The sequence below is a fragment of the Narcine bancroftii genome, chromosome 2 (assembly GCF_036971445.1).
Source record: "Narcine bancroftii isolate sNarBan1 chromosome 2, sNarBan1.hap1, whole genome shotgun sequence".
In the NCBI taxonomy this organism is placed as follows: domain Eukaryota; kingdom Metazoa; phylum Chordata; class Chondrichthyes; order Torpediniformes; family Narcinidae; genus Narcine; species Narcine bancroftii.
The window spans coordinates 42,583,159-42,608,348 of record NC_091470.1 but is presented as its reverse complement, the minus strand read 5'-3'; the positions used below and the strand labels follow the sequence as shown (position 1 = coordinate 42,608,348).

Sequence of the window (25,190 nt, the reverse complement as noted above, 5' to 3'; positions counted from 1 at the left end):
AAGGAAGGGCACAGGAAATAAAAAGATGCAGAGCTGAAAATAGAAGCAATAAGATTTTTTTTTACATTCAGAAGGAACCCTGAGCTGTTTAGTTGTTTAATGTAAACGGGGTACTGGCCCAATACATGAGAAGAACAGGACTAGCCTCTGAACAGAACCGGCTTTGATGCTTGAAGCAGGGCCTGAAAGTGCTGGAGAAACGTTGACAGTTCGGGCCTGTGGCCGAATAAGAAGGAACTGATCCCCAGAGAAGGATTCTCCGAAAACCAAGGGCGAATCTCGGCGCGACCGTGAACTTATTTACGTGGAAAACAAAAAGTTTTGGAAACGTGAAGTAAAATAGGGAGCTTCACCGGCTACTCGGCCGCTTCTCGTCCTCTGACGATCATCAGGGCCCGCTTTAAGTCTCAATACAGCCCTCGCCCCGAATCCGCAGGTGAGCATCAAAAGAAACCGCTTCCGCCAGGAACAACCACTGACGAAAACTTGCCTCACTCAGCGCCGACGCCAAGATGCCACCCTCCCGCCGCAGTCACTCGGCCCCGTTCGGTTATTTCCGCCGCCGCCGTTCGGGTATTTCCGCTGCCGTCATTCGGCTATTTCCGCCGCCGCCGTCCGGCTCTTTCCGCTGCCGTCATTCGGCTATTTCCGCCGCCGTCGTTCGGCTCTTCGTACTGTTTACCCCGCTTGTCCCCATTAGAGAACTGTATTGCAGGCGGGGCGACCGATGATCAGCGTGTGTTGGTCGGAGTGCCCCTTTTTCTCAAAAGGATGCTCTTGTGGGCAGAACCCAATGCCCACGGCAAAACGGAAACGCCCGGGAGCTGTTGACAGTTCATGTAAAGTGCATTTCATTGACTTTTTTAGCTGGGTGGGTCGCAGGTAGGAAATCGCTGATAAAAATAATTTCCAAGTCAGCGAGGAATTTATTCATGGTGTGAAGTTGTTATTTTATAGCGATGTCCATTTTATTTTGAGCATTGGTAAAAGTTTCTTCTTTCTTTGGCTTGGCTTCGCGGACGAAGATTTGTGGAGGGGGTAAATGTCCACGTCAGCTGCAGGCTCGTTTGTGGCTGACCAGTCCGATGCGGGACAGGCAGACACGGTTGCAGCGGTTGCAGGGGAAAATTGGTTGGTTGGGGTTGGGTGTTGGGTTTTTCCTCCTTTGCCTTTTGTCAGTGAGGTGGGCTCTGCGGTCTTCTTCAAAGGAGGTTGCTGCCCACCGAACTGTGAGGCGCCAAGATGCACGGTTTGAGGCGTTATCAGCCCACTGGCGGTGGTCATTGTGGCAGGCACCAAGAGATTTCTTTAGGCAGTCCTTGTACCTTTTCTTTGGTGCACCTCTGTCACGGTGGCCAGTGGAGAGCTCGCCATATAATACGATCTTGGGAAGGCGATGGTCCTCCATTCTGGAGACGTGACCCATCCAGCGCAGCTGGATCTTCAGCAGCGTGGACTCGATGCTGTCGACCTCTGCCATCTCGAGTACCTCGACGTTAGGGGTGTGAGCGCTCCAATGGATGTTGAGGATGGAGCGGAGACAACGCTGGTGGAAGCGTTCTAGGAGCCGTAGGTGGTGCCGGTAGAGGACCCATGATTCGGAGCCGAACAGGAGTGTGGGTATGACAACGGCTCTGTATACGCTTATCTTTGTGAGGTTTTTCAGTTGGTTGTTTTTCCAGACTCTTTTGTGTAGTCTTCCAAAGGCGCTATTTGCCTTGGCGAGTCTGTTGTCTATCTCATTGTCGATCCTTGCATCTGATGAAATGGTGCAGCCGAGATAGGTAAACTGGTTGACCGTTTTGAGTTTTGTGTGCCCGATGGAGATGTGGGGGGGCTGGTAGTCATGGTGGGGAGCTGGCTGATGGAGGACCTCAGTTTTCTTCAGGCTGACTTCCAGGCCAAACATTTTGGCAGTTTCCGCAACTGAAAAGAACCGACAAAAGGCAATATTTGATTTTAATACAGCATTTTTTTTTAAGAGTTCAAATAGATTTAGAACCAGAAAACAGGCCCTTCTAGTTTGTGCTGAACCATTACTCTGCCTCCTCCCACTGACCTGCACCCAGTCCATAGCCCTCCATATCTCTCCCATCCATGTATCTGTCCAATTTTTTTTAAAGTTTAAAATTGAGCCCGCTGGTAGCTCGATCCACCTTCACTTCTGTGTGAAGTTCCCCCTCATGGTTCCCCTAAACCTTTTCCCTTTCACCCTTAACCCCTGTCCTCTGGTTTGTATCTTACCTACCCTCAGTGTAAAAAAAAAAACCTATCTACCCTTAACCCATGTCCTCTGGTTTGTATCTTACCTACCTCAGTGTAAAAAAACCTATCTACATTTACTCTGTCCATACCCCTCATAATTTTGTATATCTCTTGTGGTGGTATGTTATATATAAAATGGTGGAGACCCAACCCCCCCTTATTCTGGCCTAGGCTTGCACAGACCTAGCTGTATATATTAATCTATTAAAACTAGCGTTTTACCTGCACTCTGCTTTGTGTGATTTGATGCGAGTCGCCATCACCTCTATCAAATCTCCCCTCATTCTTCTACACTCCAGGGAATAAAGTCCTATCTGTTTAATCTTTCCCTGTAACTTAGTTCCTGAAATTCGGGCAACAACCAAGTAAATCTTCTATGCACTCTTTCAATCTTATTGATCTCTTTATGTCGTTAGATGATCAAAACTGCACACAACACTCCCAACTTTGGCTTCACCATGGTCTTGTACAACTTTGCCATAGCATCTCAACCCCAATTCTCAGTGCTTTGAGTTATGAAGGCCAATATGCCAAAGGCTCTCTTTTACTGTACCTGTGACTCGACTTTTAGGGAATTATGCATCTGTTCCCAGACTCCTTTTTTCTACTGCACTCCTCAGTGTCTTACCATTTTCTGTGTATGTCCTATCTTGGTTTGTCATTCCAAAATACACCTCACACTTGTCTGCACTACATTCCATCTGCCATTTTCAGCTTATTTTTCCAGCTGATCCAGATCCCTCTTGAAAGATTTGCTCGCTGTCCATAACACCTCCAATCTTTGTGTCATCTGCCAACTTGCTGATCCAATTTACCATATTATCATTCAGATGACAAACAACAATGGTTCCAGCACTGATCCCTGGGGCACACCAAGAGTCACAGGCCTCCAGTCTGAGAAGCAATCATCCACCACTACTCTCTGGCTTCTCCATCCAGCCATTGTTGAATCCAGTTTACTGCTTCACCATGAATACCTAACACCCTGAACCTTCCTGACTAACCTCCATTGTCAAATGCCTTTCTAAATTCCACATAGACAACATCCACAGCCTTTCCCTGTCATCTTTCCTGATAACACCTACCTGGGTGTTTCTTTCTTGCTATGCGACTTGATTGGGCCACTGCTAATGCATTGAGATCCATGAAATGTTCCTTGTTTTAAACACCTCCCAGGCCTGCGTGTAGCTTTCTCACTCTGCAAATTGATTGATCTGCTACTAATTTATTTGTATGCATTTGTTAATTGTAGATTCATTTCAAATGTTGCTTATGAAATTTGGATTTACAGTTCAATTATTTTACTAGATGGGAAAGAAAATGCTGATATTGTGTATTTATAAGATTTGTGGTTTATTAGGGCTTCAACAAAACTGTTAGAGGTCATAATGAGGTGCTGTGGGATATGACTTTTATATACTTTGTCCTAGCAATATTGTTTCTTAGCTGGTTGAAACCACATATTTTTCAGGTGCACTAAATCTGAAGAGATATCTTTGAAAATATCTCATACAATTGCATGAAGTTGTCAGTTTGTAAAGTAGTAAAAAGATATACGAGTTACTTGGATTAATAGATCAAGTTTATTCTCACATGTATTGCAGTACAATGGGAAAGTTTGTTTTACATGCACCTCAGCTGGACAATCATTACACTGTACACCAGTAAAAACAGTACAGAGTGCAGAGTTACTGAAATAGATCAGCAAGTCCAGGGCCAAGGCAACATTATTTTATTACAGTGAAGTTGATTCAGGAGTTGGTAAATGAGTAGAATTTAAAATCAAAGAAAAATTTCTAGTTAGTAAAAATGATAATAAAAAGCTGCAGATACTAGAAATCTGAAGTAGAATCAGGAAAAAAAAATCAGCAGGTGCGAAAACATCTGTGAAAAGAAGTTGTGAATGTTTCAGATCCAGGGCCCATCACTTTCTACAGTTTCTGCCTGACATGATGCATTTTTACAGCATTTATGTTTTTCTATGACAAATGGTAGTGGACATCTCCTTCAAAGGATCTAAAGGGTTGGAAAGGGTACCGTTGCTGTTACTATTGGCTAGGATTTCAATTATAAGTTGAGGTTGGAAAAATTAAGACCAGAAATCATAAAGAGGTTATTTATTAGATGCTTTCAAGTTTAGATAGACTCAAGATTTCTCAGAATATAGAATGACAGGTCTGAAAAGGTGTTAAATAAATTTAGATTTATTTAAGTAAAGTTAGACACATAAGAAATAGGAGCAGGAGTAGGCCATCAGGCCCATAAAGCCTACCCTGCCACAATGAGATTGTGGCTTATCTAATGATAGGCTCATCTCCACCTACTTGCCATTTTCCCATACTATGTAAAAATCTATCCAACCTTGTCTTAAATATATTTACTGAGGTAGCCTCCTCTGCTTCAATGGGCAGCAAATTCCACAGATTCACCATCCTCTGGGAAAAGTAGTCCCTCATCTTGAGGCTATGACCCCTAGTTGTAGTCTGCATTTTATCTGAGAATGAAGAATTTACTGGTTACAAAAAAGAAACCATGTGGGACTGTGATGCACTTGGAGGTGATTTGTCTAACGTGGTTACATTCTAACTAGGAAGGCAGACGGAGCTACAAGACAGAATTGCATTTTGTTGCAAATTAAGAATTGACACACAAGCTTGCATTATAGATATGACATAATCCTTTACAGTTTCATATTAATTATTTACATGATTACGCACAATGCTGTTTTCCCTCTTTGTGGGAAACAATCAGATGAGATTTAATTCTGTCAACTGGCTCTCTTAGTCACTTATACTTTCTTAATTGTCTTTAGGTCTCTGGCATTGTAGTTACAAGTTGATCTGAAGAATGATATCTTGACTAAATTTACAGTCTATATGCATTTTCTCTTCATTTGTAAGTTCTATATTCACTGCTGGAATAAATTTTCACCACGTTCTTCCACTTTGCTCAGATATGTCACCTATTGCAGTCATCTGGACAACATGGACTCTTCAGACCTCACTTCCAATCAGTACAAGATATTATTTTGGAATGTAGACTCATACTGTCTAGCTAATACTCCATGTTTTATGTCATACATGGTCATCTTTCACTTTTCAAATTGTCTGAATGTTTCTCTCACGTGTTCCCATCAGCTTTTGTTTCAGTTATTGCCTTATGAGTGTGCACATTATCAACTTCAGCTAGTTCAACATCTTTGCTGGAATGAAATCTATGGGAACATGAGATGTACAAAATGATATGTACAAAAGATTAAATTGACCAACGGATGAAAAATGAAATAAACGCAAAAACATTTCTTTGAGTCTTCCTCCAAAACTTGTTTATACCTACTGACTGCATGATTAGAAGTGGGGTAATGTGGAGGAATTGTTGAGGTTCTTTCTATCCTAAGATAAGAACTATGTTGAATTCTGTTTGCAATGCCTCAGCAAATGAAGCAGCAAAAAACACTCACCTCTAGGAACCTCAGAATCTTCCTGCAATCTCCAAGACTGTCTGGATTGTGAAGGTAAGTCTCCAAACTTAAATCTATTAAATACAAAGTAGCCTGGCCATTGAATCGTAAAGGACAGCATACTGCAGCAAGCAGTTTAGCTGCCGCACAGTTCCAGCAACTTAGGTTTCCTTCATTTTTACTTTTCAATATTTTTATTGAAATTGAAGTTGTACCTGCATTCTCAATTAAACAAATGATATTACACTAATATTTTATTATAAAAGATCTAACCCCATGACCAAAAACAAAGCTGTTTGGCAAGGAGAGGAAGAAATAATTCCAAATTAAAGTAATAAATTATCTTATCAGTCAACACTTCTGCATTCATATCAAATCAGGGATTCTGAAAATAATTCATAAAAGGTCCTCACAGTGTTTGAAATTTAAAATTCAAATCAGAAATTGAGCATCTAATCTCTAAATTTAAACACGACATGACATCTTGTAGCCATTGAGCATGAGTAGGTGGAGCAATGTCCTTCCACCTGAGCAACATGAAAATCAGATACTGACAAAGTTATGCCGCTCTCTCCAACCAACAATACCAAATAAGGCAGTTAAAGGTTTTAGGCTTAAAATTAAGTTTTAAAAGTTTGAAGTACTTCATCCCAGTATTTCTCAAAGCTCTGACATGTCCAAAACATATGAATTAATGAAGAATCTCCATTGTTGAATCTACCACAGTGAGATACATCTGCATAATGATGAGATAATTTGACTTTCAACATGTGAGCTCTATGGACTACTTTAAATTGTAGGAGGGAGTGGTAGGCACATAAAAGTGAGGTATTAACCAATATGAAAATTGCATTCCATGTTTCTTCAGAGATTAAAAGCTGTAGGTCCTGTTCCCAGGCTTTTTTAGTTTTATCTTAAGGACACTCTCTTATTCCCAACAACATGCCATAAATGTTAAATAATGATCCATTATAAAAAGGTTGTAAATTAAAAATTACATCCATTAACTTCTTATTAGTGCCTTTGGGGAATGTAAGTGACTGAGATTGCAAAAAATCTCTTAACTGTAAATAACAAAAATACTGTGCAACTCCGATTATCCAAAATGGTCAGGACCAGGCCTATATCGGATAAATGATTTTTTTTAGAGAACTGGTAATTTTTTAAAAAACAGCCCAGTAGCAACAGCAAATCTGTTGTATCAATATTTAAACCAAAAAAAACAAGGGAAGGCTTTTTAAGCATTAAAATAGTGTTTAACCCTCACCAGAAAAAAATTCTGCCCTCCACACTGCTGCTGATCACCGAGACTTCCCAACTGCCGCTGCCAATCCCTGACACATCCCCATAGCTACTGCTAATCCATGGGGAGGCTTCCCAGGCCATTGGAACACTCACTGGTGAGTCAACGGGCTCCTGTCTTCCCGGTCACCGGAGCTCATGACGCTCAAGTCCTGATTCTGAATCCTCCCCTAGGCCTACTGTACATGCACACTGGGGAGTCCGGCAGTAGTAGGCTGAAGGGAAGGTTCGGAGTTGGCATTGGGTATGCCGAGGTGGAAGGGAGAGAAGGGGAGGAGAGGAAACGCCACTGAGCCCGAGGTCCCACTCTTGCTCAGGAAGCTGTTCTCTTTGATGATGCCGAGACAAGGGATTCATCCAATTGCTTGCAGCTGGGAGACAGTGGCATGCAGTTTGAGAGGGAGAGTGGAGAGAAAAGTTAATAGGGGAAGGTAAAAGAAGAAATGGAAAGGGAGAGGAGAGGGAGTTACCTGCATTGAGGACAATCGTCATTCTAATTTCATGTTGAGTGAATTTTTTTTTCCAACCTGTGAGGTCTAAAAAAGATGGAGATCCATTAAAACAACTTCTTATAGATGTATCTTTATTGAATGTAGATTATAAGATTGAGGCAAAAGTACTATCAAATAGAATTAATGACTATCTTCCTGATTTAATAAAATGGACCAGATGGGTTTTGTTAGAAATGGACAAACTTTGGAAAATATAGTAAGGTTAAGTATGATTTATTTAGCTCAGAAAAAAAAGACTTGAGCCGAATTGTAGCTTGAGATTGCAGAAAAGGCCTTTGATAGGTTAGAATGGGACTTTTTGTCTAAGGTGCTGAGTAAATTTTGTTTTGGTGTAAACTTTATAAATTGGGTTAAGGCTTTATATCGAAGTCCTAAAGCTAAAGTGACTACAAATGGACAGGTGTCCCAATTTTTTAATTTGAATAGATCTACTAGACAGGGATATGCATTATCATCTGCTCTATTTACTTTAGCCATAGAACCATTGGCACAAAAGATTAGGGATGATCAACAATTAAGGGGATTTTAGATAGATCAGACCCAGCATAAAATTATCTTATTTACAGATGATGTATTAGTTTATTTAACTCAACCACAAACACCATTTCCAAGACTTTATCAACAATTATTAACTATGGGAACCTTTCAGGATATAAAATGAATTGGGATAAAAGTGAGGTGATGGAATTAGTTAAAGGAGACTATTCACATTGTAGAGAAGCCATTCATTTTAGATGGACTGATGAGGTTAAATATTTTGGTAAATGCATTGAAACTAATTTGAAAAATTTATATAAATTAAATTACATACTTGTAGCCAACTGCTACAAAGAAATACACACACTCATAGTGTGGGAGATTAAGCTCTGAGATTTATTGAGGCTGGAAAGGCTCCTTTTATACAGTTTGAGTTCTCACCATTTGTTTGATTGGCTGACATCAGCTGCATGAATAACAATAGTGGGTGGGAACATTCTTGCATGTGAATACCCTTCTTCCCCAGCCTGTTACTGATCTGTTAGCTGGGAGCTTGGCCATTTTAGGGCTGCTGGTCTTGTATTGCTCCAGCTTTCATCCGCGCTGGTTTACTGTGTTAAGGAACGTGTTACAGTGTGTTATGCTGCTGTTTACTTCTGCGTGTGCTGCGTGATGTGCCAGCTCGATCTCCGTGGTGGTGGACCGTCACGTACCAATATGTAAAAATTACAGGAAGATTTGATGAGATGGGTTGATTTACCAATTACATTAATAGGGAGAGTTAATTGTATTACGATGAATGTTTTTCCAATAATTCAATATTTATTTCAAACTTTGCCTATACTTTTACCTCAAAAAATTTTCTTAGATTTAAATAAACAGCTTAGGAAGATTCTTTGGAAAGGGAAAATGGTAAGAAAGTCTTTACAGAAATTAACATGGAAATATGAACCAAGAGAGTTGCAACTTCCTAATTTTAAGAAATATTATAGAGCAGCTCAATTAAGGTTTTTAGCTTATATGTTTGTTAAATCTAGACCATCATGGGTAGACATTGAGTTAAGTAAGGTAGAAGTTATGCCAGATGAATTTATTTATAAATGGGAACCTAAATCTAGTATAATAGATAAGGAAGTCCCAATATTAAGACACCTGTTGAATATTTGGAATAAAATTAAATTAGAAATTGATGGGAACATTCTTTCATTACAAACACCATTAATCAATCCTCTCTTAATTTTTTCAAAGGATAATCCTTTTTTTAAATATATGGTGTCATAAGGGAATTTCCAAATTGGGAGATTGTTATAATACTAGATTGATGTCTTTTGATCAGTTAAAGCTTATATATAATATTCCTCATAATACATTATTTGGTTAATTTCAGTTGAGGGCTTATCTAAGAGAAAAATTAGGACCAGAAATTATTTTAAAAGACATCAAACTTGGAAAAAAGTATGGTTGATGGAATGAGTAAAAGTTTATTTCAATTGCATAAATATTACAAGAACAGATGCTAAAGTAGGTTTCTTCAATTCAGAAGAAAAATGAGAACAAGATTTAGATATCACCATGGAACAAGAAGATTGGAAAAATTTGTGTAAAGAAGTTATGACAAATATTATTAATGTAAGATATAGATTACTTCATTATATTTCAAGCACCAAAGCCTGGTGAAGATTCATAAATGTTAAATTCTGTGCACAGTATAAGATTTGCCTGATACCAGTGAACTTGGAGGACTGAGAAGTGAGATTGGACTGTGAATCAAATAATTTTTCTGAATTTATATATATATATTACATACATGTGTGCTTAAAATTAGAAGGGGGCTAAGTCAGGTTATGTTAATAGTATTAATTTAAAGTTTTAATGTTTAAAGATAATTAAAAGTAACTTTTGTTGAAGTAACCATTTGTGAAGTAACCATGAATTTCCATTGCTGCTGGGTTTTAGGATCCTCTGGCCCATAACAACAGTAATGCAAGTCAGTTGTAGTAAATACTTGTATAATGAACAGAATGCAAGTCAGTGTAAGCTGGTCAGAAAACTTTTGAACTTCATATAACCCTAAAGATTAAATTAAATGTGGTCATGACATTCAGCATCAAATGTTACCCCCACTGAACCTCCTTGAACATTTCTAGAGTGGTCTATATTGATTTTCATGGAAAACAAACAAACAGATATACATGCACAAATATATATTAGATATAGGAAGTGAGGATCCGAGAAGGGAAATAGAACTAGATTCCAAAGAGATCCAAATTGGACCGTCTTCATGGTAATATATAACCAAATGTAAGTTTTTGTATATTGACTGCCCGATATTAGAACCTAAAATTTGGTAAGGCTAAACCTCCATTCTTTTTAAGTTTTTGTAAATGGACTTTGTTTCGGCAAAGGTGTTTAGTCTTCCATAAATAAGGAGATAAGATTGAGACAAGGGAATTTTAAAAAAAGACAGGAGTAAAAATAGGAAAAGCCTGAAAAAAGAATATAAATTTAGGTAATATATTCATTTTAATAGTCGACTTGGCCAACAAATGATAAAGAAGGGGGTGACCAATTAGATAACACTCCTCTCACATGTTTGATTAAAGTGAGAATTTTTTCTTCTAAGAATTTCTGGGTTTCTTTAACGGTATGAAACCACTTCTTAGAATTGTCCTTCAGTGTTATATGAGGGTACTCTGGAAAAAGCAAAGCAGGCTTTAAACCTTGATTATAGTTTTCTGACATAATCTTTTTGCATCTAACAAGTTCATTCATAATCTTAAAGGAATAGTCCTCAATGACACCAATCTTCTGACCTTTGTAATAAATTCTTCTTCTGAAACAAGCTTCATGTAATAAAAGCTCCTTAGTTTGAAATTCATGAAAGCAGTCTAGATCAGAATAAGTTCTTTGACTGGGAGGTGGTTGAGGAATCAACGATCTATTTTGCTTCTGATCTTGTGCGCTGTCTGTGTGGAGTTTGCATTTTCCTCCTGTGATTGTTTGGTTTCTCTGAGTGCTTCAGTACACTAACAAATTGTTGGTTGGTGGCTATAATTGGTGGATAGTGGGAAAATTAGAAGACAATTGAAGGGCCTCCAAGAGAGAATAGGTTATAAGGAAACATTGGAATGGGATTCATGAGATTGTATTGAGAGCTTTGAATCAACTGGATAAGTGGCCTCCCTTGATGTGAAAATATATTCATGTAAACTATTGAATCTTAACTGTGATGCTGATGTTCACAGTTGAGTTGAGTAAGCACCAATAGGAGGGGTATGAGAGATGATTTTAGGCAGATTAAAGTACATTACAAGAGATTTAATGTAGAACATAGAACATGACAGCACAGTACAAGCCCCTCAGCCCTCTCAATGATGTGCCGACTTGTATATTCCTACCAAAAAATGTGCTAAACCCTTGCTATCTTGTAACCCTCTATTTTTCTTTCATCCATGTGCCTATCGAAGAATCTCTTAAATGCCCCTAATGTTTCAGCCTCCACTACCACCCCCAGCAAGACATTCCAGGTACCCACTTCTCTCTGTGTAAAAAAAAAAAAACATACCCCTGATGTCCTCCCAAAACTTTCTTCCCTTCACTTTGTAGAGATGTCCCCTAGTGTTTGCTATTCCTGCCCTGGGAAAAAGGTGCTGGCTGTCCACCTTATCTTTGCCTCTGAGAATCTTTTAGACCTCTATTAATTCTCCTCTCATCCTCTGGTCTCTAAAGAGAAAAGTTCCAGCTCTGCTAACCTTGCCTCATGAGACTTATTTTCCAATCCAGGCAACATCCTGGTGCTGTGTGGCCAATTGTCTCTTCCTGCTTTGATTTAAAACAACCTTCCTCTTTTGTGGTGTGTCCCTCAGTCCCTCTCTGATGATCTGAGCTGACGTGACAAGTCGGCTTCCTGTTTTACTCCTGACATAACGCACATTCAGCAGCCTTAAGGCATGGGCGAGGACTCCTTTCTTCACATCATAGTTTATCTTCTGGTCTGTCCCAAAGCTCAGAATTTGCTTAATCTTAGGGATGGGGTGGGAGAAAAGTGAAAACAAAATTAAAGCTTTCTGTTGCAAAAATGAGGCGGGGTAGCTTAAGAGGATAAATTGAGTAGCTTCAGATTATACTCATTGGAAATTAGAAGAATGAGAGGGGGTCATGTAGCAAAATATAAAATATGAACAGAATTGATAAGTAAGAAGCAAGAAAGTTGTTTCAACTGGTAGATGAGACTAGAAGTAGGGGACATGGCCTCCAGACTTGATTTAAAAGTAGATGTACAGCAGAGATGAAGAGGAACTGCTTCTCCCAGATATAAGTGAATCTGTGAAACTCTGTAGATTTCCCAAAGGTCTTTGCAGGTTAGGCATGGAGATGCTTCCTGTTTTTGGAATTTATAGTGGTTTATAAAATCAGTAGGGATATAGATTACCAAATGTTTACAACCTTTGCCTCAGAGTAACCTGGAGGGCATAGGAGAAAGGTTTAAATATTTAAAATTTCTGGGGCAACATTTTCACACAAGAGGAAGGTGGGTGTATGGAACGAGCTGCCAGAGTAAGTGGTAGAGATGGAGACTATTTTGATGTTTAAAAAATATTTGGATAGCTATATGAACTGGAAAGGTTTAGAGAGAAGTAAAACATTAAAGTCTGCAGATTCCATGATAGAAGTAAAAGCACAGATTTGAGTAATTACTTTAAAATTGGAGATATAAGATACAAAATCTAAATAGTGCAAGTCTGATTTAGAATTTAGTTGTGTGTGGAGGAAACATGGCCTCCCTGCCTGTCTGGAATGTGTGTCCTGAAGCTGAGCCATAGGATTGCAATAGATCAATACTTGCAGAGATCCACACCCTCGTTGGTACAGGGAACCAGGTGTGTGTAAGAGTCCCTGTTTGTAGTGTGTCTACTCAAGCATGCGAGTGCGTTGAGTATAGGTTCGCTATTGTTGGAGTCCAACCTAAGTCTGAAGTGAATGTGTATATCGTTGCTTAAGTTAAATAGTAATCGAGTACCATTTAACGTTCTCCCCTTTTGTCTCCCGTGTGTTAATTAAAGTTACTGTGATTGTAACACTTGTGTCCAGACTCAACACTCTGTGAACCCACCGAACCTGATACTCTTCCCAATAAGACAAATTGAAATTTAGAAGATTTTACTTTAGGCAATAGATTCTGCAATAATAAAGATAAAAGTCTTGGAATTATTTAAAAATCAATTGATTGTGTCATACATTGTGGGTAGGTCAACAACGATAGGGCTGATTAACCTGATGAAATTTCGTAAGATTAGTTGCAGAAGTGGCACACTTCTAGCATATTACTGATCAATCTCTGAAAAATAGTGTTGGGATATAAAGGAAAGCAATGAAGTCATTAATACATCACAAAAATTATTCTACTTATAAATCAATAAATAGGGTACAATAAATTGTTAAATTAGTGGGCTGCAAGTTGATAAACAATATTCTATTCCTCAGTTGAATTGGATTGCTGATAATTCATGCCAAAATATATAAATATTACTTGTATGCTGGTTAGATAATTATAATGAATAAAAATATTTGTAGTTGTGAGTTAAATCAACACTTCCATCTTAACAGTAGTAATATCGTTTGTTTCCATTTTTATAAAGATCTTTAACTGGCAGAAGATTGATGAGAATGTGGGGAAAATAGGTCACAGAGAAAAAAAATATGAAAATAGGATTGTTTTGTAATCTTCCTTAGATTCAACTGACCAAATGGCTCCTTTCTACAGGTACATCATAAGGACAATGGAAAAAATGTCAGAGTCCTTGGCTCCGAAATTTGCATCCAAATGGAAACTTTCCTTGATACTGTTACAGACTTGTCTTATTATTAATCTTTAGGAAAATTATATAGAAAAGGCTTTATTGGGGTGGGGGGGGGGGGAACAGGGACACACAGAAACCATTTTGAGAAACAAAATGCATACTGGTTCAATTGTTGGTTGAAGCTGTGTAAACAGCCATAAAACCTGGATTGATTGTCCATTGAAATGTTGAAGTTACTCAGAGAAACACCTGTATAATCTATTCAAACAAACAGGCTTTTGCTTCAATGACTGGTGGAGAAAGATCAGAGGAATTGCCTCATAAATGCTTTTGGAAGAGAAGAATTCCAAACAATATCAGCAGTGATGTCATGCGATGTGATTAAAGACATTTCAAGGAGATATTTTTAATATATTGAACCAGTTTGACCTGGACAGAAATGGAGTAGCCTTCACTGAGGGAGGTACTGTTGTGTTGTATTCTCCTTGTCATGGGAGATGCACAAAATCAGTGGCAGTGAAAGAACCACTTCGCTGCCTCTTTATTAAAAGAGGGCAAGCCTCTCATATCTGTTTTTTAAATGGTCACTTTATGTAATCCTTGCTTGTTGAAGTCAACGTGTAAAATAAGTTCTGGAATCTCCATGCAAGAGAGGGAAATCATTCATATGAAGAAACAATTCTCTGAAAACAAACCTATAAGAATTTGTGAGTTTGAGAACTTTTGAACAGTAGTAAATATTTTGCATTTCAATACAAAAGTTTTCTGAGACTAAACTTTCAAATAATTTCTTCAGAATTATGCCTAATCTGTAATGGTTTGGGCTTTGACACACACACATATACACACACACACACACACACACTTGCTCATAGCAGTTAGAGTTATGTTTTTAATAAAAATTATTCTTTTAAAGATATCATTGACTTGGTGAATTTCTATTGCTCCTGGTCTAGGTCATAACAATACACTAGATATTAATTGCAGGACACATTTTAATTTTGTTGCAAGACTGTATGACAGGAAAGCCTACTGCTTATGGCCATACCAAGTAGATGAGCAAAGATGGAAAGAAATCGGGGTGAAATAAGGTTGAGGGAAGATCTTCAGGGAAGGGATGATAGCAGCTTAAATCTATTTAGTATACAAAAGTGATGGAGGTCTTGTAGTGACCATAGGAGGTGAAGATGTACGACCAACGTTTCAGGCCTGAGCCCTTTGTTAAGGTATGAACAAAAAGCAGGTGGGGGTCTGATTAAAAAGGATGGGGGAGGAGGGAAGAAGGGGTGGAGGAGGAGCATAGGACAACATCCAAGAAGATGAAAAAAGCTGAAGAAATTATCTGTGAATTCAAAGCTGGAGGAGAGTAGTAAGAGGACAGGAGGTGGGGACCTGTCGGAAAGGAGACATAGGGATATGAAGAGAGAGATGGTGGGGGGGGTGGATAATGGAAACTAGAGAAGTCTATGTTAATGCCATATGGTTGAAGGATGCCCAGATGGTTTATGAGGTGTTGTTCCTCCAATTTGCAGGTGGTCTCAGTTTGACAGTGTTTGAGACCATGGCTGACATATTGGTATAGGAATGGGGTGGGAAATTGAAACGGGTCTCTCCGCTACAATAGTTGGATCTCCCAGTGGCAGACTAATCTCCAGCTCACCACACACTGTCTCCATTCCTCCAGCTCTGCATTTACAGAACTACCTCTCTCCCCTGATCAATTCTCAGCTTTTCTCTCACTCCCTCCTATCCATGTCTATCTCTTGGGTGTTGGCCTGTGATCCTTCTCCAGCCACTTCTATCCTCCTCCCCAGCCTTTTTATTCAGACAGCTCCCTGCTTTTTCCTCATACCTGACGAAGGGCTTAGAACTGAAACATTGGTTACATTATCTTTGGCTTTCATGACGCTGTGGAACTTTTGTGTTTTAACTACAGTCACAGTGTCTAGATTTTCATTTTTTGCCACTCCATTAGCAGTGGAATGGTATAATTGGACAAATGAAAGATGGGATGGCCTGTTTGCACAGCATAAGAGCTTAATAAGCACTGGAAATATTTTGCATTAAATTATTTATGCAATTATGCTTTAAGTCGATGGATATCACGCCAATCATGAGTCAGTCATTTCACATAGAAACAGATTATTTGATGTACAGAATCTGCACCTAACCAGAAACACTCATTTACTATAATGTGATTTTATTCTCCCTACATTCTCAACAACTCCCTCAGATTCTACTACTTGTTACATACAAGGTGACAATTTATAGTGTCCAATTGACCCACCAATCTCCACACCTTTGAATGTAGGAAGAAATTAGTGCATGAGAGCAATGTGCATGCAGTCACACGGAGAATGACCAAACTCCATTCAGACATCATAAAAAAGTCAGTATTCAATCCAGGTGGGTGAAATTAGAAGGCAATATCTCTGCCCAGTTGTACCCCTTCTGGGTGCTTTCACCTTTTCTGGGTCACTCCTGAGGCTTGCTATTGGTCCTTCTAATCGCAGTCATTCCTGATCCATTGAACAAAACTAATAATGTGGCTGCATTGGAGGAATAAACTGGACTGCATAAAGAAATAAATGGTTATTTTCCAGAAACATGATTGGAATGTCATGATCTAACTTTAAAGTAATGAAAGAATTATTTTGTAGTTTAAGCTGTTTTCCCCCAGGAAAACCAATGCTATCTGATTTTATTTTTCTCTCAAATTACTGCAGATAACAAAATAAATTAGCAGATTTCCTTAGTTTTGTTGGTAACTCAGGTGCAATGGGGTGGAATGTTCTAATTTCAGGTAATGAGTCATCTTTCTTTTTTTCATTACCCCATTCTGCTCTTCCCCCTTTCCTTTTTATCCCTTTGGGTGGGATAATCATTCCCCTCCACCTTTAACTCCCCAATGGGTTCTTCTGCTCTCCCCTACTCCTTCCCCCAAGTTCCATCTGGTCTTTCTCTGTACCACCGTTCTCATCTTCTGTTCTCATCAGATTTGAACACTGGGAGAGCATCTTGTAATCCACTCCACCCTGTCTGATTCATCTTCCTCCACCTGACCCGGGTTTTTCTTGCCTCTCTCTCTCTCTCTCCCCCTTTGCCTGCCACCTGCCAATCCTCTGACTCAGTCATCTTCTATCGCTACCTAGTTCATCAATCCCTCACGGGGACTCTGACCCCTCTTCCACCATGTCCTCTTTACGTTGTCTCGATAAAGACTTTGGGTTTGAAGCATAGACCATTCATTTTTTCCCCAGTGATGTTGCTGAGTTCCTCCAGCATATGGTGTTTAGCAATTTTTTGAAGTTCTCTTGCATTTTTAGGTAGACCTTTGGCTTATCAGCAGCAATGAGAGATTTTAAACATTTTTATTCAAAACTAAATCCAAAATGAAAGGTCAGAATGTGATCTGGATTAATGAAGTTGAATAAGTGTTTACTCTGTAACTGATCTTTGTTTTTTTTTCTTGATTCTTTGGTGAATAATACATTGAGAGTTAAGGATTGAAATTAGTTGCTTCTGTTGTAGTGACATTAATTATGGATGAATGCCAAAACATTAATTGAATAGTTGTGATGGATTTGGCGGCAATATAATTTTCTTCATTTTATCAACATACAGTGCAAATTAAGTGACAATTTATTTAGTGTGCACGTTGTACATAGTTATCTTTTCATATTTGGTAGATTCCATGGCATGTTCCATAGTTTAGAAATGTTACATAGGATATGTTACAGAGTTCCAATTATATGAGAATGTAATTCAACTGAAGTTTTGTACCCACTGCTGTAAAATATATATTGCAACCACAGGTGGACTTGCTACATTTGTGGGATATACCTTGGATACAATCAAGGTAATGTATTGATAAGAATTACGGTTAGAAGTAATAGATTATATTGTAGTTAATATCAGTTCTCTCACCAGGTGAGAATTCAGACACAACAAATGTACACAAATGTTTGGCACTGCATTCGATCAACTTATCAGAGAGAAAAGGTAAACCTGTACAACAATTAAATTTGGAGTGTTTACTTAAGAAATAGTTTAATCATTTTTACTTCATAATAAATTTCTTGAATGTTACAGTCTCTAAAGTGAAAAAATTCCAGAAATGAAAGATTATTAATTTATAGTGATACTGTACAAATATATGGTGAAAATACATTTGTCTATAAAACTCATTTATTGATAATAATTTATCATAAATTGTATGGTTTTCAATTTGAGTCAAAATTGAATTACTTTCAATGTCATATGCTGAAATCACAAGCTGCAACAATTCAAAAGTGAAAATTAATTTAGGTAGCCAAGTGCTGGTCAACAGAGTTAATTAAAACTGAACAAAAAATTATTTGAAGTGAAAGGTGATTGATCTCCGATTCGCTTAATTTCTTGACCTGTTTATGTTTTATTTTGGGTTTTTTTCTTTAAAATTGAATATTTTGAACATATAATTCCACCATTCAGTGAAACCACTATTAATTAATGTGTAATCTAACACCATTCACAAATTCTACATCAGCAAAGAATATTGATCTCAGATTCTTCATTGAGATAGCCTCCCACTGTCTTTTATGGGAGACAATTCCACATTTCTTCTATCCTTTGCAAGAAGAAATGTATCTAAAATTCTCTCATGCATTGGCCAACATTTGTGAAGAGAACCACCAGTAAGGATCATCACACATGCCAGCATATTTCTGACTTCCCTACTGCAATTCACAGGTGCTTAAGGATCATGTTTAAGGTTGGATGCTGGCATACCTGACCTCTCATTCCACTACCTGGCTCTTGGGATGGAGCTCCTTCATACTGACTCGAGGGAAGGGTACACATTGTATCTGAGCCATTTTCTTTGTGTCAACCACAGCTACCATAAATAGCAGTTGAAGAAGGCCATAGTATAGATTCTATAAGTAATGGTAGTTAAATAACACAAAAAAAAATGCCAGAAGAACTCAGCATGTCAGGCAGAATCCATGGAAAGCAATAGGCAGTTGATGTTTTGGGTCAAAACCATTTAATCAGGAAGGGCAGTTTTTTGTACCAAAAAAGTCTTTAATTTATATTAGGTAAATGTGTTTTCAGTTTTGCTTTTTTAAAAAACACCTATTTCAATTTTTAATAATGTTTCTAATTGTCAAAAACATTTGGAAATCATGTAAATACCTTTTGAAGATGAAGCTGTCAACTGGCCATTAGGGCCAGGATCTTCATCTGAAAACTTATTTGCTGCTCTCCTTTTTGGGGCAACTACTTGGACCTTTGCAGGTGTGGAAAATGAGGACTGGGGAAGGCTGAACAGAAAGTTTGAAAACAATCCTGTCCTTTGTTTTCATCTGTCCTGGAATTATTCACCACCAGAAAAAACTTAAATCAGTCATTTCAAAAATCACAAAACTTGAAACCAATTAGTCTTTAACCTTTCCCATCTTTAACCAATCCTATGTTATTGGTGCTCTGTGGTTGGTAAGGATTACTTATGATGGTATATGAGTGGGGGGGGGGGGGGGGGTGGGGAGGTTGAGAACCATTGCCTTAGATCCTTGACAACGTTTGGGTGCAGATGCACAACTTTCTTTGAAGACTCGTTCTAGGGCTTAAATATAGATGTGGTCTGAATAGGTCTTTTAATTGCTGTATCACAATATCCTCCAATCTTTATTCTACCCCTCCAGTTTTAAAGGATGGCAATCAATGAACTTTTTTTTAAAACACCTAATTTTTCAATGTTAATGATTTGGAACAGTATTAATTCAACTGCAGAAATGGGAAAATGTAACCAAATATAAACTGAACCAAGATGACCATCTTTCTGTTGCCTTTACACAGGTTTATGGATTTTATAAAGGAATGGTATTGCCTGTTCTATTGGTGTTGCTCTGCAGCTCCATTAGTTTTGGAACATCTTCACTTTATACCTCAGTTTCAGCTCTGCCCTGAAACTATCCCGGCTTGATGTTTATGTTGCAGGCTGCACTGCAGGGGCTGCTGAGGTAAGATGCTTCCAATGCAATAATTTTCTTGACCTTTGTTCATGAGCATTTAAAAAAAAAATGTTCTAGCCTATTAATTAGATAATTTGATTCGTTCTGCAACAAATGCGCAAGGCGGGAACTCAGTCATAAGTATAAATCACCTAAAAAATGACATAAAACCAGATAATGTTGAAAATTGCATGATAAATTCATTCATTATGAAGCTCTCTGGAACACAATGAGGATGTGAAACATTTGGTACAAATAGAAAGTGATTACTTTGATTTGCATGTTATATATTCTCACTGCCCTATTCTGTTTTTAATCTGGGGAAAGAGCAATATCAGCTCATATGACTCTCCCAAGTATGTTCTGCTGTTCAGCAGGATTATGACTGATCCTCGTTAGCCACTCTGTGTTCCCATTAATTTTTCTTGGAGTCAAAAAAAATCTATTGATTTTGATAGAGTAACATCTCTTTAGAAATAATGCAGCTCCTACTGTATCTGCAGAGGAATTTAAGTTAACATTTCATGTCCATTGATGAAGAAAAAAAATCAGAGGACTAAGATTTCAAGTTGTGCATTAAGAAGAAAGAACAGGAAAGAACAAAATAGTAAGTCTGATAAAGGGTAGGAAAGAAAAATAAAGGGTAAGATTAGGCAAAGCAAAGGGGGATAATTAGATTTACAAAAAAAAAATCGAAATGTATTGGAGATTAGCAGAACCATTGTTAAATTTTCACGACCAAGTCTAACATGTCCTGAAGTGCTGTAACTTATTTTAGCGGTGGCAGGAGCGGATTTTAAACTGCTAACTCACCTTTCGGGTGGCTGCCCTAAAAAGGCTGCTTGCAGTGTTACCTGGTCGACCTGAAAGGGCCTATTCGATCAGAGGCGCCTCGTAATGCCCTGCAGCACCGCCTGTCATAAATATGTGGCCTAGTAATGGCCGTCTACCCTACCCATAATCCCCCATGTGTTTCCCACAACAGTTCCAGCTGCATGGGGGATTATGGGTTGGGAACCCTGTGTGTTGTCCCCCGCCGGCCACCCCTGCCCCGATGGCCCCTACAGACCTCCCCTGCCCCCCATGGACCCTGCCCCGATGTCCTCCGCTGGCCGCCCCTACCTGACGACCCCCGCAGATTTCCCCTGCCCCGATGGCCCCCACAGACCTCCCCTGCCCCCTCAAGGACCCTGCCCTGATGTCGCCTGCTGGCCGCCCCTACCTGACGACCCCCGCAGATTTCCCCTGCCCCGATGGCCCCCACAGACCTCCCCTGCCCCCCCATGGACCCTGCCCCGATGTTCCCCGCTGGCCGCCCCTGCCTGACGGCCCCCGCAGACCTCCCCTGGCCCGACAGTGCCCACCGAACTCCCCTGCCTCGACGGCCCCCGCAGACCTCCCCTGCCCGACGGCCCCCACTTTGACATCCCCCGCCAGCTGCCCCTCTCCAGTGGGGTGGGGAGTCTCGGGTAGTGCGGTGAAGGGCTGTCAGGCAGCGGGGAGTTGCTGCCTGACAGGCCCCCCCCCCCCCACCCCCAACCTGACATTTCACGACTGGATGAGATGTTTGAAAATTTACAATCTAGATTGATATGGCTTTTTTAGAATTGCTGTTAAAGTCCTAAAAATTAAAGTAATGGCTTCTCTGTTGCACTTAAGATGTCTCCATTACAACAAAACAATCACAAAAGTCCAGTAATTGTCACTAGATTAAACCATTCCCATGCCTGGTGAGCTTTAAAGGTGATTTTAGATCTCCTGACAATGACGACGCTGTTAACAGCAGCCTGTTAACTTGCGTGCATCAGCGGAAAATTGGGGCACTCTGCCAATTATCACTTTCCAAGGAGGGCTGGCGTCTGAGATCAGTTGCAGAATATGAGGTCTCAACCAAGTTTCACCTTTGGTGTAGGACAGAGGAAGTGCTGCTAAAAATTTTTCCTTCAAATGAGCCATCAAACTAAGATTCCAGTTCACAGTACATACATGTACAATGGCAATTAGTGAAGAAAATTGAATCTGTTGCAGTTTCTTGGGTGACACAGTGAGTTCATCAGTTAGTGCAGTGGTAACTGCACCAGCAACTGGAGGCACTGTCTGCAAGGAGTTTGTACTTTTTCCCCATATCTACATGGGATTCCTCCAGGTGCTCCAGTTTCCACCCACCATTCAAAATATATGGGGTTGTCGGTCAATTGGGTGTCACAGGCTCCTAAATTTTCTTAAATTTAGCCATTCAGTAAGGTAACATGCCATTTCAGCTCACGAGTCCATGCCTCCCAATTTAAAACCAATTAACCTACACCCCCAGTGTGTTTCGAATGGTGGGAGGAAACCAAAGCCCCCGGGGAAAACCTGTGCAGACACAGGGAGATCGTACAAACTCCTTACAGACAGCACAGGATTCAAATCCTGGTCCTGATCACTGGTGCTGCAAAAGCGTTGTGTAAACTTGCTGCGCTCACTATGACACCCCTTTACACAAGGACACCATCCAGTCCAAAAGGTCATGTTACTGTTCTGTACATCTAAATTTATATTTAAAATAAAAAAAACATATCCCTCAATTACTACTACAAAAACATATTAATTGGTAATTTATTCCAATGCAAAATTAGTTGCCATATGATCATTTACTTTTAAGTTCTCTAGGTCACATGGAGGATAAGATTTGTACATAAGGAAGATATTTATTTTGATTTGCATGTCATATATTGTCAATGTCCCTGTTCTTTTGTTTTAAATATGGATAGAGAATTGAAAATAGGAACAACATTAGCCTATACAACTCCCTTAAGCATAAAAATGTTTGAGAACCTACTGAGGCTTGATAACAATGCCCAAAAACTGTTTTTAACCACAATCAGTGTTTGCAGAAGTTCGTGTTTCACACTATCCCAAGCATGTTCTGCCATTGAATAGGATTATGGCTGATCCTGGAGCAACTCTTTTTTTTCCCCCCACTAATTTTCCTTGGAGTCAAAAAATCTATTCATTTTGTTAGAGTAACAAATCTTGAGAATCCTCTAGAAATTGAGATTTTTGGAGAGGAAAATTCACTTAATAGAGGAAATTTTACTCTTAACTGATGTTGTTCAAAACATTTTATTTTGACTGATTACAGGGAGAGAAATTCCAAGGTAATTTTGTTAGATTGGGGAAATCTCTGTAAATTGAATTCTACATCAATATATTATCGATTTTGTAAAATCTGTTCAGAGCACATAACCAATTTCAGAGCTCATTACTGAATTCATCATAGTGTATTAATCAATATTTATTTTATTTTTTTTAAATCCAGGCTGTGGTGTTTGTTCCCATTGGCTTAATCAAGATAAGGCAGCAGAATCAGACACATCCTCATCAGCCATATTAAGGTCTTCTATCTCATGGCTTGATAACAATGCCCAAATACAGAGGCCCAATCCACTGCCTGATAACAATATTAAAAGAGGAAGGCTTATCGGGGTTGTACAGAGGTATGACTGCATTATAGTTGAGAGATATCCCATGTTTTGGATTATATTTTATGTCCTACTCATTTTTCAGTGAACAAATTACTCCACAAGGGCAACATAAACCAGGTAATTACACTTGGAGGTCATTTGTGTTGCTATTAAATAACTTGCTTTAAGATTGTGTCCATTATTCCGTGTTGCTTAGGATAAGAAACAGTTTCTATGCATCTATCGTATCAAATTACTTAACTGCTTGCACATTGAACACGTTTTAAAGGAAAATTAATACTTCAAATAAAGAGATCATTAGCATTTATTATTGTACCCCCCCCCCCACCCCCGCCATAAAACCAACTCTCATCTTCTGTTTATGAAGCTCTGCCACCTGATGTCCTTTCCAGACCAGGACAGCCATCCATCTCTCCTCCAACCTTATTGCTTGAATTTAGCTCCTGTTCATCACATTATTCCTATTTCAAATTGTCATCCTTGTGCTCTTTGGGTTCATAAACTCTTTTATCGCTGTAACATTAGCATTTCATTAATCTCTTCAAAAAACTCTTTCATCTATGCTTCTGTGAAGTGGGTTAGGATTAAAAAAAAACTTTATAAGCAGAGTACACATGTAAATTGTTATGCTATTTTGGACTGGCATTGGAGAGTGACAAAATATGGAAATATTTTACTCACCAAAAATTTGGAATTATTAAGATTTTCTCATAATCATATTGGTTGAACAAGATAATGGCTGGTGGATGTGCAGGCACAACTTACTGGACGTTGGCAGCTCCACTGGATGTCATCAATTGCGAATGCAGATGGATGGCATGGCACAGCAGAAATATAATTTTATCACAAAGTTTCAGACAAGAAGAGATAAAGGCTTTTTTTTAAAGGCTTGAGCTTGAACTGTATCCGTGTGTTTCCTGTCAACGGATTAAGTTTCGCAGTGTATGAAACTATGCTGGTATTCCTCAAAAAGGCACATTTTTAAGGATTAGTGCATTCCAAAAACATATGAAGGCCAAGCATCTTTATCTCGATGTTACATTTACTTGTGGTTTTGCAAAATTGAATGAATATTTTAAAATATAGAAAGCTGAATTGTGGCTAATATCCCAATAAACTTTTACAACTTACTTTTGAAAACTAATACATTTTGTAACTTTAACCACATTTTTCTATATTGTACAGGTACCTTTTTATGGTGGCAGCAATTGCTATTTGGTTTTGAATGCTTATGGATGAGATACAAATTGAAATGACAAGCAAAAATTAGATATTATTTTAGCACCTCATAAATCCAAAAACAAAAAGCATTTTCATTGTTTTAATACTATTTGGCAATAAAAAAAAATGCTTATTTACAGTATTTTCTTGATTGTGTTTTTGTTCTGAACTTCAGCTCTTCTAAAGTGAATTAAATTTAAGATTCCTTAAAATATTAAAACATGCATTTATTCTTAATAAATGCAAAAAATCTTATGTTATTTATGAAGGTTAAAAATTTTTCCGATAGTGTAGAAAGCGTGTTGGAGGTGCAGCATTCTTGAGTAAAAATACCCTGAGTTGGCCAAAACTTTTTTATTTAATCCACTGCCACAACTTTTGTTCCTCAGCAATTCTCTGATTCAGCAGTTTTGTTTTCTGCTCATCATTTCAGTGGCTCCAATGCAAGGGAAAAAGAGCAAAGAGTAAAGTAAAATGACTGTTGCCTAGTCATTTACATTTTTGACAGCTTGGGAGCAAACCACCTTTGGTAGGTTGAGCTAGGGCTTCACTGGAAGAGACCATATGATCCAAGGCCAAGCCACCAACAAGATTAGAAGACTTCATGTTTAGCATAAAATTTAGCCCATCACATGATGTGTCTGATGGATTAATTTATGTACTGAGCAGGGCCAAAACACTGGAGTTATTTT

The 25,190-nt window shown here is 38.7% G+C and overlaps 2 protein-coding genes across 4 annotated transcripts in view; one reads left to right on the top strand and one right to left on the bottom strand.

Annotated features, from left to right (window-relative positions):
• slc25a29l (solute carrier family 25 member 29-like) overlaps positions 1-1,030 on the bottom strand; it is a 62,646-nt gene extending 61,616 nt beyond the window's left edge. Inside the window, exon 1 of one of the 3 annotated variants that reach the window (XM_069916438.1) lies at positions 354-1,030. In XM_069916438.1, coding sequence (XP_069772539.1) covers positions 354-444 — 91 coding nt within the window. In that variant the 5' untranslated portion in view covers positions 445-1,030. The remainder of the gene's footprint in view (positions 1-353) is intronic. The other 2 variants (XM_069916436.1, XM_069916439.1) reach the window with 2 other exon arrangements.
• slc25a47b (solute carrier family 25 member 47b) lies at positions 513-24,407 on the top strand. Its single transcript, XM_069915479.1, is given in 10 exon segments — positions 513-573; positions 736-839; positions 17,748-17,819; positions 19,656-19,748; positions 22,935-22,950; positions 23,188-23,437; positions 23,803-23,854; positions 24,010-24,073; positions 24,076-24,111; positions 24,114-24,407. Coding segments are annotated over 10 exon segments (897 nt in total). The 3' UTR covers positions 24,263-24,407.
• Positions 24,408-25,190: the final 783 nt, after the last annotated feature.